Source organism: Nelumbo lutea, chromosome 6, assembly GCF_056320005.1.
Source record: "Nelumbo lutea isolate HS-2025 chromosome 6, American lotus-T2T, whole genome shotgun sequence".
NCBI classification, from domain to species: Eukaryota; Viridiplantae; Streptophyta; class Magnoliopsida; order Proteales; family Nelumbonaceae; genus Nelumbo; species Nelumbo lutea.
In genome coordinates, this window is record NC_142689.1 from 38,668,903 (window position 1) to 38,685,449 (window position 16,547).

Genomic DNA, 16,547 nt, shown 5'->3' on the forward strand with positions numbered 1-16,547 from the left:
GTGATACTCTCATTGTTTGTCTTTATGTTGATGACCTGATTTATACAAGCAATTGTGATGCCTTATTGAATGAGTTTAAGCAACTGATGATAGATGAGTTTGACATGACTGGTTTGGGGGTGATGAATCTCTTTTTGGGGCTAGAAATTAAGCAGTGTGATAATGGGATTTTTATGACACAAGAAAAATATGTCAATGATCTTTTTACAAGGTTCAGCTTAAAAGATTAATGTAGAAACTATTTACTGTTGAGTTAGTCAAATAATGACTTAGTCTTTTTCAGTTGAACTGTATTTGCTATTGTTTAAGAGAATGACTTTATTCTTTTCAGTTGGGTTGTATTTGCTATTGTCTAGGAGTCATATCAGAGGTGTTTGGTACTAGAATCTTAATAGTTTGTTATGTTTTCTTGCTATTTAAATGGTAGTTATGCAGTGAATAAAATATGCCCTTTCTGCTAATTTCGTTGTCTTGTTACTGTTCTTTTTCATTGTATTAGCCATCCTTTATTTTTTAACAGCCCTGAGCCAGCTTATTTTTTAAGCACTTCTTTTCAAAAGATGTACTTATTATTCTTGTCTTTTTTGTCAAACATGAATAATTACTTATTTGCAACGGTCCCACCACTTATTTTAAATATTTTTTGAAAATTATTTAAAATAAGTGATATCAAACAGCCACTTAATTGTTCAGATGTGGTAAATTTATTTTTAAGAGAAAGATGAAAATGATATAAAGAAAAATAGAAAAGAAAAGAGAATTTAACAAAATATAAATACCACCAATTTGTTCTTGAAATTTCACTCTGAATCCTGTATTCGCATCCTCATTTTACTATGAAATTGGCTTCTTAGTAAAGCAGTATTCCCTCGTAAGTACTGAAATGAGTAAGATTAATACTCATACGTCAAGTTCCAAAATCATGGATGCTTAACTCTCATTTTACAATGTCCCAGAAGTTCTGTTTTTACAATCTAAACAAGCTTCATCTCAAAAATATTACAGCCATCTAATTACTGGATCACCCAAACTCTCAATGTCCTCAACTCCAAAAGTGAAGTTGAACATCAGAATTCTAATAAGTTTCAGCAATTCAGCTACTAACAATCCAGTGAAAATGAGCAAAAATCACAGGAATTGATAGTCTTTAAAACATGCATGATAGATGGAGCACAAGTATGTACAGAGTCTAAAACATATATAGTGTGGGTTCAATACAACGTTCCAGACTTCAGTAAAGATTTTAGAATTTCAAAGTACTTATCAACTCAAAATGTTTTAATTTTGCTCACAAATTACCTCAAAGAAGAGAAAATTTTGGTCATAGTCAAATGTTGGATTGGAGAAAATCATGGGGAACTAAATGCCAAGGAAATACAACCCATTCTACTGAAATGTTATTATTATAACAACCATAACTGTCTATGTTTTTTGGAAAAATACAGAAAATTTCTCCACAAAATGAAAAATACAGAAATTACAACCAAAAAGTTGAGTAACCTCAGCTCGCCTCAATATAGCAGCTCCTCAAAAACAGGATCGACACATCGACCCCACCTCCCATGGTATAATTCCAAAAGCTTCTCAGCTGGTGTTACACCTTCCATAAAACAAGCATCCCTCCATCACATTTAATGAAAAGGGATCATTAAAGGAGACAAAGAACTTTAAAAAAGTGACCAGAGTAGTTAATATGGATAGAGTGTGCCTCTGTAATCCCTTTTCCCATTTTCAGGCAAGGGTGGAGGAAAGGGGCATCTAGATCTATAATATCAAAGCATTGGATCGACTTATAGATTTACAAACTTGAATAAGTTCCAGTACCCAGTCCCAGGTGATATGCCCTAAAGCTTAATTTGCATATGGCAAGGACATCAAAGCTCTGAACATTTTAACAGGAGAAGTTCATCTTTAAGTCTTGCACAGCACAATCAACCATAGAAAACAGGTTATATATATATACATATATAAACATAGAAAACAGGTACTTTGAACAGTCAAAAGAATTGACATTTGTTTTGGTAAACCAACATAATGCTAAAAAAGTAAGTTTTCAACTAAAAAAATTAAACTTGGTTACGAAGAATCAGGTTAGGGCAAGAAGAAAATAAGAACCAATTTTTATATAAATTAATAAGATTACTCCCAATTCATAGAATGTGAAGATTAGACATGCGTAACACCTATAGATGTAAAACTTAGGCAATTGCAGCACAATATTTATTCATGGGAACAACTAGGTTTCGAGTTGTGCCCTGCCCAGAAGATCACAGTTCGATTCTAGCTGACTATGGCTTCAAAATTGGCTGCAAAACACAGGTCTATTCTATCACCACCCTGAGCAAAAATAAGTTTAGTGAAATTTATTTTATGGTGAGTTTACCAGCTATTATTGTATAGATACAAACAAATGTATCAGTGGCTCAGGGTAAAAAGCAATAGGCCAGTACTACTAGAATATAATAACAACAAAAATGGAAAAAAAATAAAGATTTAACCCAATAGTAATATAATCCACTGTTGGTGAACACATATGCTCTCTGTGCTCAAGGCATCTTGAACATTTCATGGAAGTTGAGACTTGAAACTTAAAAAGAAAAACAAGGCCAACCTCCAAATCAATTACTTGTGCTAACTAACTCAGCCACTTCCTTCAAGAACCCTGTTTCTTTGTAGCCTCTTCTTTCCAGGCCATCCTACAGAAGATCAAATGAATATCATACATTTGAATGTATCTCATAAAATTTTCAAGGACAAAACTGTTCTCCTAGTTACCTTGGCCAACTTTAGAACATCTTCTGCAACATGCCTTAGCAAACCATCTCGAAATGGTGTCTTAAGACCAGTCTTTGGTACCTACATGCAATAATTTCCCGAATTAAATCCCTCCTATGAACACCTTAAAAAATGATGTGGGATATAAGTCTCAACTTAAGAAACCAAATGATAAGCTAGCCATTTCATAAGCCATCAAAGGGATGATTAACTGTTTCTACACTAAGCACAGTGAGACTGAATATAATCCTTGAATATAAAAAGAAAATTCAGGCACCACAAATATCAGCATGAGAAACCTCCTATTTAGATAAATCAACCCTGTCTTTTCAGGTTATAGCTCCCATCCAAACTTAGTTTTGAAGAGCAGCTAGATCAAAATTTTTAGTTAAGAGATATATTAAAAAGTTGCCAAGTTTTTCCATTGTTTGTGAACAGCCCTGGTTGCAGAAAGAACAAACCTGTAGACAGAGAGAGAGAGATCCAAGGAACAAGTGATTGACAGCATAACTATTAAGATTATACATTGGCTGAAAACACACGAGTTATTCCGAGACTACTCGATTGAGGACATTCTTAGAGGCTGGTCTGTAGTGGCAATTCTTCAACCATAAAAAATGTTATTCAGCAGCAAGGAGCCCTTTCAGCACAATGAAAAGTCAAGTTGAATTTTGATGGAAGCTCCTTGAGTAACCCGGGTCCCTCTGGAGTTGGGGGATCTTTTACAGATGGTGATAGTAGACTCATTACTCTATTTTCTGGACCAATAGGTATGGGTGACTCACTAGGAGCTGAGGTATTGGCTTTACTTCAAGGCCTGAGGCTGGCTAAGCAATGGGGACTGCAAAACATTAAGGTTGAAAGAAATTCTAAGTTGCTAGTAGGCTGGATGCAAACAAACGGCCAGGGGTTTGGAATTATAGACAGCAAATGAGGGAAATTTTCTGCTTAGCAAGGGAAGTGGGGGCAATCTTCAAATGGTCCAGGAGGTTAGCCAATAGTCTAGCTGATACTTCGGCAAAGCAGGGAACCCATAGGAACATTCTTTTTTTGGCTGTGTTGTAGTCATAGAGCTAAACTAAGGGGTCAACACTCTTTATGGGTGATTGTCAATTGTACTTCTTAATCTTATGTTTTAATGAAAGTTTACTGTTTAACATACATTTACATATATGTATATATATATATATATAATCCCGTGATAAGCTCAGCTTGCATAATGCTTTAGTGAATTAGTCAACAAGTTGATCTTCTTAACTTGATAATTGATACAGAGAGAGAACTCATGGTTGTGCCATGCGTCAAAAGCAGAGGGGTAAAATAGGTATTTTGAAAATAAAATTATCATCGGTTTAACATTTTTCGTCTCGGTCATTTTACGGAAGGGAGGTTTTTGTCAATTTTTTTGAAAATAGAAGGGAGATAGAAGGGAGGTTTTTGCTAAAGTTAAAGTATAGGGGAGGTTTTTTTGATTGTTAGAAACTTCAAGGGAGGTTTTTGTATTTTACCATTTTATTTATACTATTCTATATCTAGTCATGATCCAAATTTGATTAGAATTAGTTATAAATCAGATGGAGAAGATCTGGTATGAATTCAAATATAAACAAATCGAATTAGGATCTACCTATATCCAATCAAAATCGATATATTTTCAACCCTAATTTAGTAGTGGGGAGCATTAGGTCATGTGTTTGGCAGGGATGTCAATGGGTTGGGCCTACCCGATAGACCCAAACTAATTATAATGGTTTTGGTTCCACGATTTTGTCATGATTAATAATTGGGTTGGTTACAGTTCTTGCCTATCTCAAATCGTTTCAGACTCGGAACCAATTATATATATATATATATATATATATAATTTTTATCATGTTTTATGTTTTAAATGGTAAATTTGATAGAATAAGATAATACTAGTTAAAGATACTTGACTTATTAACATATTGATAATTTAGTATTTATCTATCATTTTTATTAAGGTTATTGATGAAGGGTAAAATGATCCTCCAATTACAAGCTACAATGTGATGACCAAAATCATCCAACGACACCTCGACTTCACATGTGGCACAACCTCGACTGAATGATCCTTGACAAATCACATTGATTGATTCGAACACTGGCCTACCTCTTTGACCTAGGCAACATGTGACTAGAGGTGTCACATCGACCTCAGGATGGCTTCGACCTGCATGAAATGTTTTTCCTTATCCATTCGCACCACTTAGCACCCCTAAAACGTTTGCGGACATGATGCCCACCTGGCAATGGTAAACTCACCTCCTTTCTCTTCACGAGAAATCAGATAAGAGTCACTACGATGTTATGCAGGCATACTCCATAAGCAACGGATGCATAAGGCCTATCATCTCCAAATGTGCTAGACATGCCCCGACCGAGCTTTGAAGTCTATGTAAGGGTGACCCTTCACCCTCCAACAGTATGCTTACTCTTCCAATACACATACTCTACTATGCACTCAACTCTGAATCTCTGCCAACTAGCTCTAGTTCTCTTTGGCAACTTAGTACTAACTTGACCGTCAAAGTTCCCTTGCCCAGGCCATCCTCCCGGGCTCTCTAGCATGTTCAAGCTTGCATAAATGACCCAACAGACCTCAATTCACACTATCCAATCTATCATTGCCAGTAGAGACTCAATGCGATTTAATCCTCATCAAATGATGTTGTCTGTGGGAACCGGACATAAAAGCCTATTCCTACATTCTTTCTTTTATCACTTTCAACATGTCTTCACCAAAGGGTAAGGAAGTTCAGGTTAGCGGATCCTCCTCTAGGGATAACTACAGAGTGTTGAGTCCTTAGTGATGCTAGTGGGGGTGAACGACCAACAATTCCAGGACCTTATGTGTCTGGATGGAGATATGGACCTTCATATGTAGGCTTGGGAAGAATGCATGGCCGTAATGGGACTGTAATAGCCCAAGGCGCCCATGCGAGAAAAACCACCTTGGAATCAGTAAAACCAAACAACCCATGTTGCCAAAAATCCCAAGTATGTCCCTGAGGGAGAGGGAAGTAGAGCCACCTCCTCTAACAAACGAGCCCATAAAGCAGCTCACTACATCATAGCTCGCAAAAGAAGGAGCTCGCCACAACGTGAGCTCCGAGTTCCCCAAGCTACTCCGAAAGGGATATTCCAAAGCAACTTTAGCTCACGAGCTAGGGAAACCAGCTCGCCCGAGCCCCCAAGTAGATAAGTCATCCCAAGGACCAACTCTACTAAGGGTAACCCTGAAGCATTCCGAGCTCGTTACAAAGTAGCTCGCGAACGAGCAATACGAGCGTCCCTCAGGAAGCTTCCATCTGACAGGCTGTACCGATCAGACTGTGCCACGTCCCCTAACCGACGGCGCAGTCCCTGTCCTTTCGACAGTCTGCACCCACTTCTCTCAGCAGGCGGAAGCGCGCCTGCCCTTTGGAGACGTGTCACTCACCCGACGGAGTACGTTACAACGGCCACTTGTGCAGCGCTGACAGGTAACAGCTATGGCAGGGGCCCAGTGGCGGTTATCCCCAATCTGACAAGAACGCCCCTATAAAAGCCCTCAGGGCACAAGAGAAACGGCTTCTTCAAACTTCTAACCTCAGCACTTAGGACTTAGGAGTTGCCCAATCCTATTGGCTCAGAGTACAATGTCATTATCCTTCCCTCTAAATCTCTTATCAGGCCACCTATGCCCAAATGACCTGGATTGCTAGAGTAAATTCCATCAAAGTTTAGATTATATCTTTAACTTACTGGAGTCAAATTTCCTGAATCAGTCTTTGAGGATGAAGAGTTCACCACTGCAAACCAATTCCTTATAATATCATCAAAAGAGAACTCTTTGTACAGCTCCAAAGTCTTTAACCAATGTGCTAAAAGTAGTGTGACTTGATATTAAGCAATGACTTGGTATGTCTTTTCTTACACCACACCATGCCAATTTTGACATTTACCTTCTCTTTATAAATCTCTCAGTCAGCACCCAGTGGCTCCTAGCTAGTGCAATAATTGGTCTTCAACATGACTAGCATATAAACCACTAATGCTTCCCACAATTGGGGTTACAACACATGGAAAACACTCTATTTAGGAGAAACCAGCTACTAGGTATGAAGTTCCAATAAGATATCTGGAACCCCTTGGAGATAGAACACAGATGTTGACCTCTCCATCAGCAGCATAAGTAAACAAGAGAATATCATGTCTCTGGAGGTGGATCACCAACTAGAGGTCAACCCACAAGGTCTAAACAGTAGGGGTCCCAGTTATAAGAATCTTGTTAAAATTATGAGCAAGGCAAACCAGTATTTTAAGAACCAGACTGGAGACAGTTGAACCAGTTGATGACTTGAAATGACCAGTAGCATGCCCTTGGTCAAAACCTCATATGTAGCCATGCTAATTGGTGCTACACTATATAATTTTTGTTCTTCTAAAGTACGAATCATAAGATTCTGGTTTCCCTATTTGAAATTTAATATTTTCCACATTTTTTCCTTGAGCATATCAAGCACATTGCTCAGCGACCTGTGACCAAATACACTCAGCAGCTTTACGTCCAGTCCATGTTCTTGAACACTGGGGACATGGAGTACAATTTAGTACGGAATCTAACATTGAATGGTATGCCACTTGATGCTTGACAGATAAAAGACCTTCTAAAGATGGGGACATGGGGTCATCCTTTACTACTCAAACTGGGGACATGGGGTCATCCTTTACTACTCTATAAAGTTTCACCTTCGGCTTGATATTCTTGCAACACAAAACACCCCATCCCCATCAAGTCTGCATGGCACAAATTTGGTGGGTAATAACATCCAGAGTATATCTAAAACCAAGTAAAGCTCAACACATCAGATGTTTTTTCATTTGTTTCAACCATTCCAACCACATTAACTCCAATCTTGTTGAAAAATGAATGAATTTTTTGTGTATTTATTGGGGGGGATTTCCATTTTCCAATGAAAAAAGATTATATACTTTACATGCTTGTGTAAAATATTTGTTGTACCTTATTCCTCAACATCTCCCTTTCCTCCAAGGTCCAATCAGCAGTCATATCAAGAATATTTTGTAGTGAAATCTCATCATACAACAAGCCTACCTGCATGTGATACAGAATCAGGAAATATTGCTTGAATTTAAAAGCACTCAATTTTCTCTTGTAATTAGGCTCAAAAAATTAACATATCATAATCTTTGGCCCAAGAAACATCAGAAGATTTGGGACCATATGAGAGGAAACATCCTGATAAATAGGTGTTGTAATTCTAAATTAACAATTAACATCTAAAACATGGAAATGGCATGTGTCCCTGCTTATGTTGAGTGTTTCTCATGGAAGATTCAAAACAAATTAGTTAGTATACATGGATTTATTTATTTATTCAACCCGGTTGTCATCTCAGGCTCTAGTTAGAAGGATATTGAATTATATTTATTTCATCTGCCTCAATATATGAGTAGCAAATCATGAACAACCACATAAAGAGATTGAAAAAGATCAAATACCCAAAATGCCGGCAATGCACACAACCTCCTCCATGGTCCCCCATCAGCACCCCTCATTTCCAAGTATCTCTTTAGCCTGACCTGAATCGAAAGAGGACCATATAGCTTATTTGATCTATTGTTTTTGGAAAGGCAATGGTATTTTAATCAAGAATTTCACTTCAAGTGAATATAAGAAACCTCAGGATAAATTGTAGTTAGGTGATTCTCCCAATCATTGAGAGTTGGCAATTCGCCTGGTATAGAAGGCAGTTTTCCTGCCATAAAGTCCTGAAAATAAACAATAAAGAATAATGTCTCAAGTAAACTGCTAATGTTATGGCAAGGAATATAGAACACAACTAAAGAAAGAAGTTTGCAAGCAATTACATGACAAATTATAAGGATAGATACAAACCCGGAAAGACATTCCAGTACAGTCAATATATCTCTTATTTCGATACACAAAATACATAGGAACATCAAGAGCATATTCCACATACTGCTCAAACCTGCAAAACGAAGGAGAAAAAGATCAATTACATCTCATTAAAAAGAAAGAGCATGCCTTTCAGAAAAAAAAAAAAAAGTTCAGCTTTTTGCTTGTGGATGACATCTTAAAAAATGAGTAGGATAACTGAGATAGAATATCACACCAATTCATTACTTTATATATGCTGAGCAGAAGGAGAAGGAGAAGAAGAAGGGAAGAAGAAGGAAGAAGAAGAAGAAGAAGAAGAAGAAGAAGAGGCTATAGAGTTAAGGCCTCAAAAACTTAGTTTCAGTCGAGTGAAGCTTTGCATTTATACTATTCTGGCCGTACATAACAATATGTCTACAGAATTACAAAAATACCCCTGCGGGTACTAAGTCTGTGAACAGTATATATATTACACCTGTTAACACTCCCCCTCAAGTTGGGGCATAGATATCAATCATGCCCAACTTGTCACAGTGACCTTGATGTCTGGAATGGTTTAGCCCTTTTGTAAATAAGTCTGCTAGTTGGTCTTCAGAGCTGATGTATGGAGTGCATACTTCGCCGGGTTGGCAGCGATATTGATAGCTGCCTTGTTGTCACAGAGTCATGGGTTTACCAACTGGAAAACCCAACTCTCCCAATAGATTCTTTATCCACATACCTTCGGCTACTCCGTGTGCCGTTGCACGATACTCAGCTTCAGCACTAGATCTAGCTACCACGGTTTGCTTCTTACTCCTCCAAGTAACAAGGTTCCCTCCTACAAAGGTGCAGTAACCACTAGTAGACCTTCTGTCACTCTGGGATCCTGCCCAATCCGCATCTGTGTAAATTTCAACTCTCAAGTGTCCATGTTTCTGGAATAATAAACCAGCACCTGGGAACTTCTTAAGATACCGAAGTACTCTCTCTGTTGCTTCAAGATGGGTGGACCTAGGTGCATGCATGAACTGGCTGAGGACACCAACAGCATATGCTATGTTTGGACGAGTCATAGAGAGGTACAACAATCTTCCTACAAGCCTCTGAAATTGCTTCACATCCTTAAGAGGTTCACCTTGGCTGTCACTTAACTTATGGTTGGGGTCAATGGGAGAGTCAGCTAGTTTAACCCCAATCTTTCCAGTGTCCTTAAGCAAGTCTAGGACATATTTCCTTTGGGAGATGAAGATACCCTTTTTTGATTGGGCAACCTCAATTCTAAGGAAGTATTTGGCAGGTCCTAGATCTTTCACTTCGAACTGAGTGGCAAGGAAGCCCTTCAAACTTTGAATTTCATCCTCCCAGTCACCAGTAACAATTATGTCATCCACATATACTATTAGGCAGCCATTTTACCTTCTACCCTTTTTACAAATAGTGTGTGATCTGACTAACATTGTTTGTATCCCCTCTGCTGATTTGCAGTATGAAATCTGCTAAACCAAGCTCTTGGTGATTGCTTCAGCCCATATAAAGACTTCTTTAACTTGCACACTTTCTGTTCACTTCCTTGAGCCAAAAAACCGGGGGGTTGAACTATATAAACTTCCTCTTCAAGGTCACCATTGAAGAAGGCATTCTTGATGTCGAGCTGATGTAGATCCCAATTCAGATTGGCAGCAAGAGAGAAAAGTACTCTAATAGAGTTCATTTTGGCAATAGGGGCAAAGGTTTCTGCATAATCAACTCCATATACTTGAGTAAAGCCCTTTGCCACTAAACGAGCTTTATACATCTGCACAGTTCCATCAGCCCCATGCTTAACAGTAAACACCCATTTACATCCAACTGGAACCTTACCCTTAGGGAGATCAACAAGTTCCCACGTGTCATTCTTATGAAGAGCATCAATTTCTTCCTTCATGGCATTTGTCCATTCTGGTACTAAGAGAGCTTCTGCCACATTCTTGGGAATAGGGATACTGTCAATGGAGGTAAGGAAGGCACGAAATGAAGGTGAGATGTTCTCATAGGAGACAAAGTTGGAAATGGGGTGTTTTGTGGTGCACAACCTAACACCTTTCCTGTAAGCAATGGGAAGGTCAAGATCATTAGCAACAGGGAGGTCAGGACTATCATTGGGAGTCAAGTTACCTGAGAGGGTATGATCTTCCCCCAAGGAGTTTGATGGCACTTGAGGTACAGCTTCTGGATTCTCCATAGCTCTTGAACTTGGTTGGCTTTTATGACGACGAGAAAAAACACGGAAAGGTGGAGGATCAGGAAGAGAAGGGGGAGAAGGAGAAGGATTAGGAAGAGGAGGAAGCTGAACCAGTTTCTCCTCATGCCTACACTCCCCCTGAGGAGAAATAGGAAAGAAGGGCTCATCTTCAAAGAAGGTAACATCCATGGAGACATAGAATCTCTGAGAAACAGGATCAAAGCAACGATACCCTTTCTGAGAGAATGAGTAGCCAAGAAATATACATGGGGTAGCACGAGAGTCCAATTTCCCCCAGGTGGGAGATAGGTTTTGGACAAAGCACCGACAACCAAAAACACGAGGAGGGATAGAAAGAAGGGGGCCTTAGGAAAGAGAAGCTGATGTGGGGCTTTGTACTCTAACCAACGAGAGGGCATTCGGTTAATGAGGTATGTAGAACAAAGGACAGCCTCAAGCCAAAATCGTTTGGGAACATTCATGTGGAGAAGTAAACCCCGTGCCACTTCAAGGAGGTGTCGGTTCTTCCGTTCAGCCACACCATTTTGTTGTGGCGTACGGGTACAAGAGCTCTGATGAAGAGAGCCATGTGAAGCAAAGAACTCCGTGAGGTCACTATGAAAAAACTCTTTTGCATTGTCTGACTAGAATATTTGAATCTCAGTCTGAAATTGGGTGAAGACCATCCGCTGAAAATCTTGGATAATTTTTGGTACTTCCTCACGGGTTCGCATTGGATATACCCAAATGTATCTGGAATAATCGTCAATGAAGGTAATGAAGTACTTGTAGCCACTCTCAAAAGGTAAAGTAACAGGGCCCCACACATCAGAATGCATAATGTGAAAAGGAAACTCAGATTTACTATTTCTTTGAGGGAATTGAGTTCTACAATGCTTGCTTAATTGACACGTTTGACAGGAAAAATTAGAAGCAGACATTGACTTACACAGTTCTGGGAAAACCAATTTTAAGGTTTCAAAAGACAAATGACCCAGACGACAATGCCACAAATACATTTTACTCTTTTTGAGCTGACTCATAGACTTTGTAACATGAAGGCCAGCCGTATTCTCCAGCATGCAGAGTCCATCAACCATAAGACCCCTACCAATCGTCCTCCCCGAGGCTAGATCCTGAATTACACAATAGGTAAGGAAAAAAGTCACAGAACAGTTCAAGGAATTTGTAATACTACTGACTAAGAACAAATTCATTGGGAATTTTGGAACATGAAGAACATCAGAAAGAGTAAGGCCGAGGGGAAGAGAGAGAGTTCCTTGACCAACTATGGAAGTGTGCATCAGCTAGTCTCACTTTATCTCTTCCGGAAAGAGGGTGATAAGTTTGAAAGTAAGAGGACATACCAGTCATGTGTTTTGACGCTCCAAAATCGATGATCCATGGAGAGTCAAGGTTGTGTGAGGCAGCATGGAAAGCAGTGGCAGAATTACCTGATATGGATCAAAAAGAGGTGGTGGAGTTTACAATATCCTCCCTTGGGTCTGATCCAGAGTAGTTGTGTTGGCTATGTGGTGTTTGAGGCACAGTAGAAGTGGAGGGCTGATTCTTCCGAGAAACCATTATTGCCATGTGGTGTTTCTTGGTACCTTGTTGTCCGGGTCTTCTAATTACATCTGAGCCTTGCTTCTTAGGTAAATCCTGAACCCACTTTGGTTTCCCATGGAGATCCCAACAAGTATCCTTGGTGTGTTGGGGCCTCTGACAATTAGTGCACCACAATCTTTCTTTATTTATGATTCTAGGTTTAGAAGTACTCAAAAAACATAGATACACTTCCTTACAGAGCTGTTACAGTCCACAACTAGGCACTTGCTGAATTTTCAGTTTCATAGAGAACCAAACACAAACACTGCAGCTGCAATACTAGGATGTATGACCTACACTGTGTAGGAGTCCACTGAACAATATACAAACTGCTCTTGCAGTGTAACCAGATCTGAATGATCTATAGTTTTGCAACTTCAATACAGTTTCTCAACCAAGAAAGAAAAAAAAAAAAAAAAACTCAGTAAAAACAGTAATACAAGTGGTGGCACACCACACCTAGTCGGCTGATATCCACTTTCCAGGACAACCGAACAGTCACTTAGGGTCTAGGGTTCAACCACAGTCCCTTGGAGAGTTGAATAGAACAGCATACACTTGGAGGAAGGGGAACAGTCCCTACACAGATTTTGGGACATTAACAGTCATGCAAGAAGAGAGCCATAAACAGGAAAAGAAAAAAAAAGTTTCAGTCCCTATGTCACCCGAACTGTGAATAGGTAGAACAGTCATGGATTCGAACTTCTCTTCAGGACAGAACCTTCCTTCGAACATCTCGGATGGATTTCCATAGACTTCTTAGCCGAGCAACACCAGCTACCAGCACCTAAGGCTGGAAGTTGAACAGTCAGTAGCAGAACCCCTTTTTTCTACACCAGGAAGTTGAACAGTCAGCTTTCATGTAGCAGAACCCAACTCGACAGTGGAGACAATCCACAGTACTAGAGAATGCTTCCTCTCCTTGTCTTCAAGCATCAGGACTATAGCTTCTATGCAGCAGTGGAGAGAGACCTCAGTTGGTTATTTTCCAGGCCTGGACAGTCCTGCTCTGATACCATGTTGAGCAGAAGGAGAAGGAGAAGAAGGGAAGAAGAAGAAGAAGAAGAAGAAGAGGCTACAGAGTTAAGGCCTCAAAAACTTAGCTTCAGTCGAGTGAAGCTTTGCATTTATACTATTCTGGCCGTACATAACAATATGTCTACAGAATTACAAAAATACCCCTGCGGGTACTAAGTCTGTGAACAGTACATATATTACACCTGTTAACAATATATAAAGAAGAAAATGTTCCAACAGGGAAGTAAGATTCAAACTTCCAACATGCTCAACTAAACTGAGCCACATCTCAACTATTAGGGATTTTGGCCAAGTGAATCATGTTCTGCAATTCCACTCTATTCAATGACACGACTCTATAAAATCAGAAGTTATCAAGTATTTTCTCACCATTTCAAACAGCCTTTTTAGCATAGCCATCCACCTTTTAGATGCTTCAACTCCCACATAATAATCCCTTCTACTTAGTGCATCTGTTGATATTCCATTCACATTAATGAACATATACCTAAAACCTATTAATGCTACTTTAGTTCTCCATGTATCACTTGTTTTCTTTCTTTTTTTTTTTGTTTTATTCTTAGGCTCTTAGCTTTCCCAGTAGTCCATTGCAACATCACAAAATTAAGCCATCTTAGTTGACTGTCACTGATCTGTTAATGCTTACTGTCAGTTGAGGTGGGCTCAATCAGAAAGTAGCTGACCGAACTGAACCAAAGGTTGGGAGAGGTATGAGAAGTTTGCAAACTCAACCAAACCCAAGACTAGATCAATGTTGTAAGGGGCTGTTGTAATAGCTACAGTTATAATTACAGTTACTTGTTTTTTTCTTCTTCTTTCCTTTTTTCTTATTATTTTATTTCTAGGATATGCTGCCAGGGGCATACTTGTAATTTCAAACTCTTTTATGAAGTTAATATAAATAGAAAACTGGCGGCTGCCAGGAGTGACTTTTTTCCTCTCAACCGTACCTCTCTCTCCCTCTCTCTCTTTCTCTCTCTCTCCCAATCCCCATGAATCACCACATGGTATCAGAGCAGGTTCTCTGGGTTGAAAAAGACCTATGATCCCTCCTGCCCTGTTCTTAAAAGTGTTTGGACGTGGCTGTTTCTGCAGAAACCCTAGCAGGTTTCTGGCGGCTGGTTCTGCAGAAACCCTAGCAGTTTCTGGCGGCTGGTTCTGCAGAAACCCTACCAGTGTCTGGCGGCAGTTTTTTTTTTGGGAAACCCTAGTAGTTTCTGGCGGCAGCTTTGTGATTCCTTCTTCCTGGCTGTAACAGCAAGAAAACCCTAGTCAGAGAAGGGTGATGCTGGTGCAAACTCCTCTGTTCGATGCTGTGAAGTCAACTTCAGATTAGCACCTTCGTACAAGTGCTGAACAGGTGTGTTTTTTGTTTCAGTGTGCTTCAGCCTTCTTTGGCCTATGGTGCGTAGGGTTCATGCCTTGATTATATAGCTATTTGTTTGGATGTTGGATGGTTAGAGTGTGTGAACTACAGTCAGACTGATTATAATGTCTGTATTGGTTGTGCTGAACCGATTACCGGACTGGTTTATTGTTCTGTTTGGACGTTGTGTTGACTGAACCCCTTGTTCTCAGCAGTATTCCCTGTGTTCTCAGCAATATTTAGTGTTCTTTTGCTCACTTTCTAGGAGTAAAACCTGAGTTGTTCACATTCTGATTGTGGCGGCTGTGTTGTTGGGTGATATTTGGACTGTTTTTTAGTAGTATTCAATGGCAAGTCATTAACCTCATCAAGGGCTACACCAACCCGCAGCACAGCGGGGTTGGGAGGTGAAAACATGGTTTTTCCCATGCTAATTACCCCTTTAAACGGGCTGAACTACCTGGAGTGGGCTAAGAGTGTAAAACTCCATGTAACAGCAAGGGGTAAAGCTGGTTACATCAATGGAAGGGTGAAGGAACCCAAGGGTGAGACGGCTGAACATGATAGGTGGGACCAAGAAAACAGTTGATGTCTTGGCTCCTCGCAGCCATGGAACCTGATGTGAAAAAGAATTTCATGTGGGAAGACACCGCCAATGAGATCTGGGAACAGGCCAAAACTACCTATTCTGAGCAAAGGCATTACGCCAAAGTTTACCAGTTGCAAGCTGAATCCTCAACATGTAAACAGGGAAACCGTAGCTTGTCCTCATACTATTCAGCCCTTACCTCCATATGAAAGGAGTTGAACCATTATCAGTCCATAGAGTGGAAGCACGATGATGATGCTAAGGCCTATAGGAAGTTGGTCTCTCAGCAATGAGTGTTTGCTTTTTTGTTGGGATTGAACCCTGCATATGAACCGTTTAGGGCGTAGATCCTAGGAAGCAAAGAGTTGCCTACGGTTCACGAGGTATACTCCCTTGTCCAATCTGAAGAAAGCAGGTGGAATGTGATGGTTACAGCTGAGGGGGAGCAACAAGTTGCCTTGGCTGCAATGAATAATAGCTCAACAGGAAAGAAAATTGACCCTAAGAAGGCAGATGATAAAGATAAGCTATTCTGTACCCACTGTAGGTGTTCTCAGCATACTCGTGACACTGGTTGGGACATCCACGGGAAACCCAAGTGTGCAGCAAAGAATCAAGAACAGGGTAAAAGTCATTTGAAGAAAATGAGCACAACACATGTGGCAACCCAAGACACTCAAGCTGCCGGTAGCACCCAGGACCACCCTAATAAGTCTGACCCCAAGGAGGATATAATGAATTCATTCAGAGAGCACCTGGAATCTTATGGTAGGGCCTTGTGGCAAATAGACAGCTCAGTCACTGATACTCCCTCTACTTCATTTGCATCTACTTCAGGTAATATGGCTTCTGCATTCCATGCCACTCCCACAGATTCCCCTTGGATCATTGACTCAGGGGCTTCCAACCACATGACCGGTAAGCCTAACTTATTCTAGTCTTATAGCCTTTTGTCAGAAAGGGATAGAGTGAGACTTGCAGATGGTTCTTTTTCTTCCAATGCAGGCCAAGGATCCATATCCCTTCCCCATGGCCTTAACCT

General features: G+C 40.0%; 1 protein-coding gene across 2 annotated transcripts in view; it reads right to left on the minus strand.

The window, feature by feature from the left end:
• Nucleotides 1–1,315: 1,315 nt before the first annotated feature.
• The window catches only part of LOC148848634 (glutamate--cysteine ligase, chloroplastic), a 31,862-nt gene continuing 16,630 nt past the window's right edge, over nucleotides 1,316–16,547 (minus strand). For both annotated transcript variants that reach the window (XM_088952559.1, XM_088952558.1), the window contains exons 9-15: nucleotides 8,699–8,792; nucleotides 8,482–8,571; nucleotides 8,302–8,382; nucleotides 7,802–7,894; nucleotides 2,776–2,856; nucleotides 2,612–2,696; nucleotides 1,316–1,600 (exon numbers count right to left, since the gene is read on the minus strand). In XM_088952559.1, coding sequence (XP_088808685.1) covers nucleotides 2,619–2,696; nucleotides 2,776–2,856; nucleotides 7,802–7,894; nucleotides 8,302–8,382; nucleotides 8,482–8,571; nucleotides 8,699–8,792 — 517 coding nt within the window. In that variant the 3' untranslated portion in view covers nucleotides 1,316–1,600; nucleotides 2,612–2,618. The remainder of the gene's footprint in view (nucleotides 1,601–2,611; nucleotides 2,697–2,775; nucleotides 2,857–7,801; nucleotides 7,895–8,301; nucleotides 8,383–8,481; nucleotides 8,572–8,698; nucleotides 8,793–16,547) is intronic.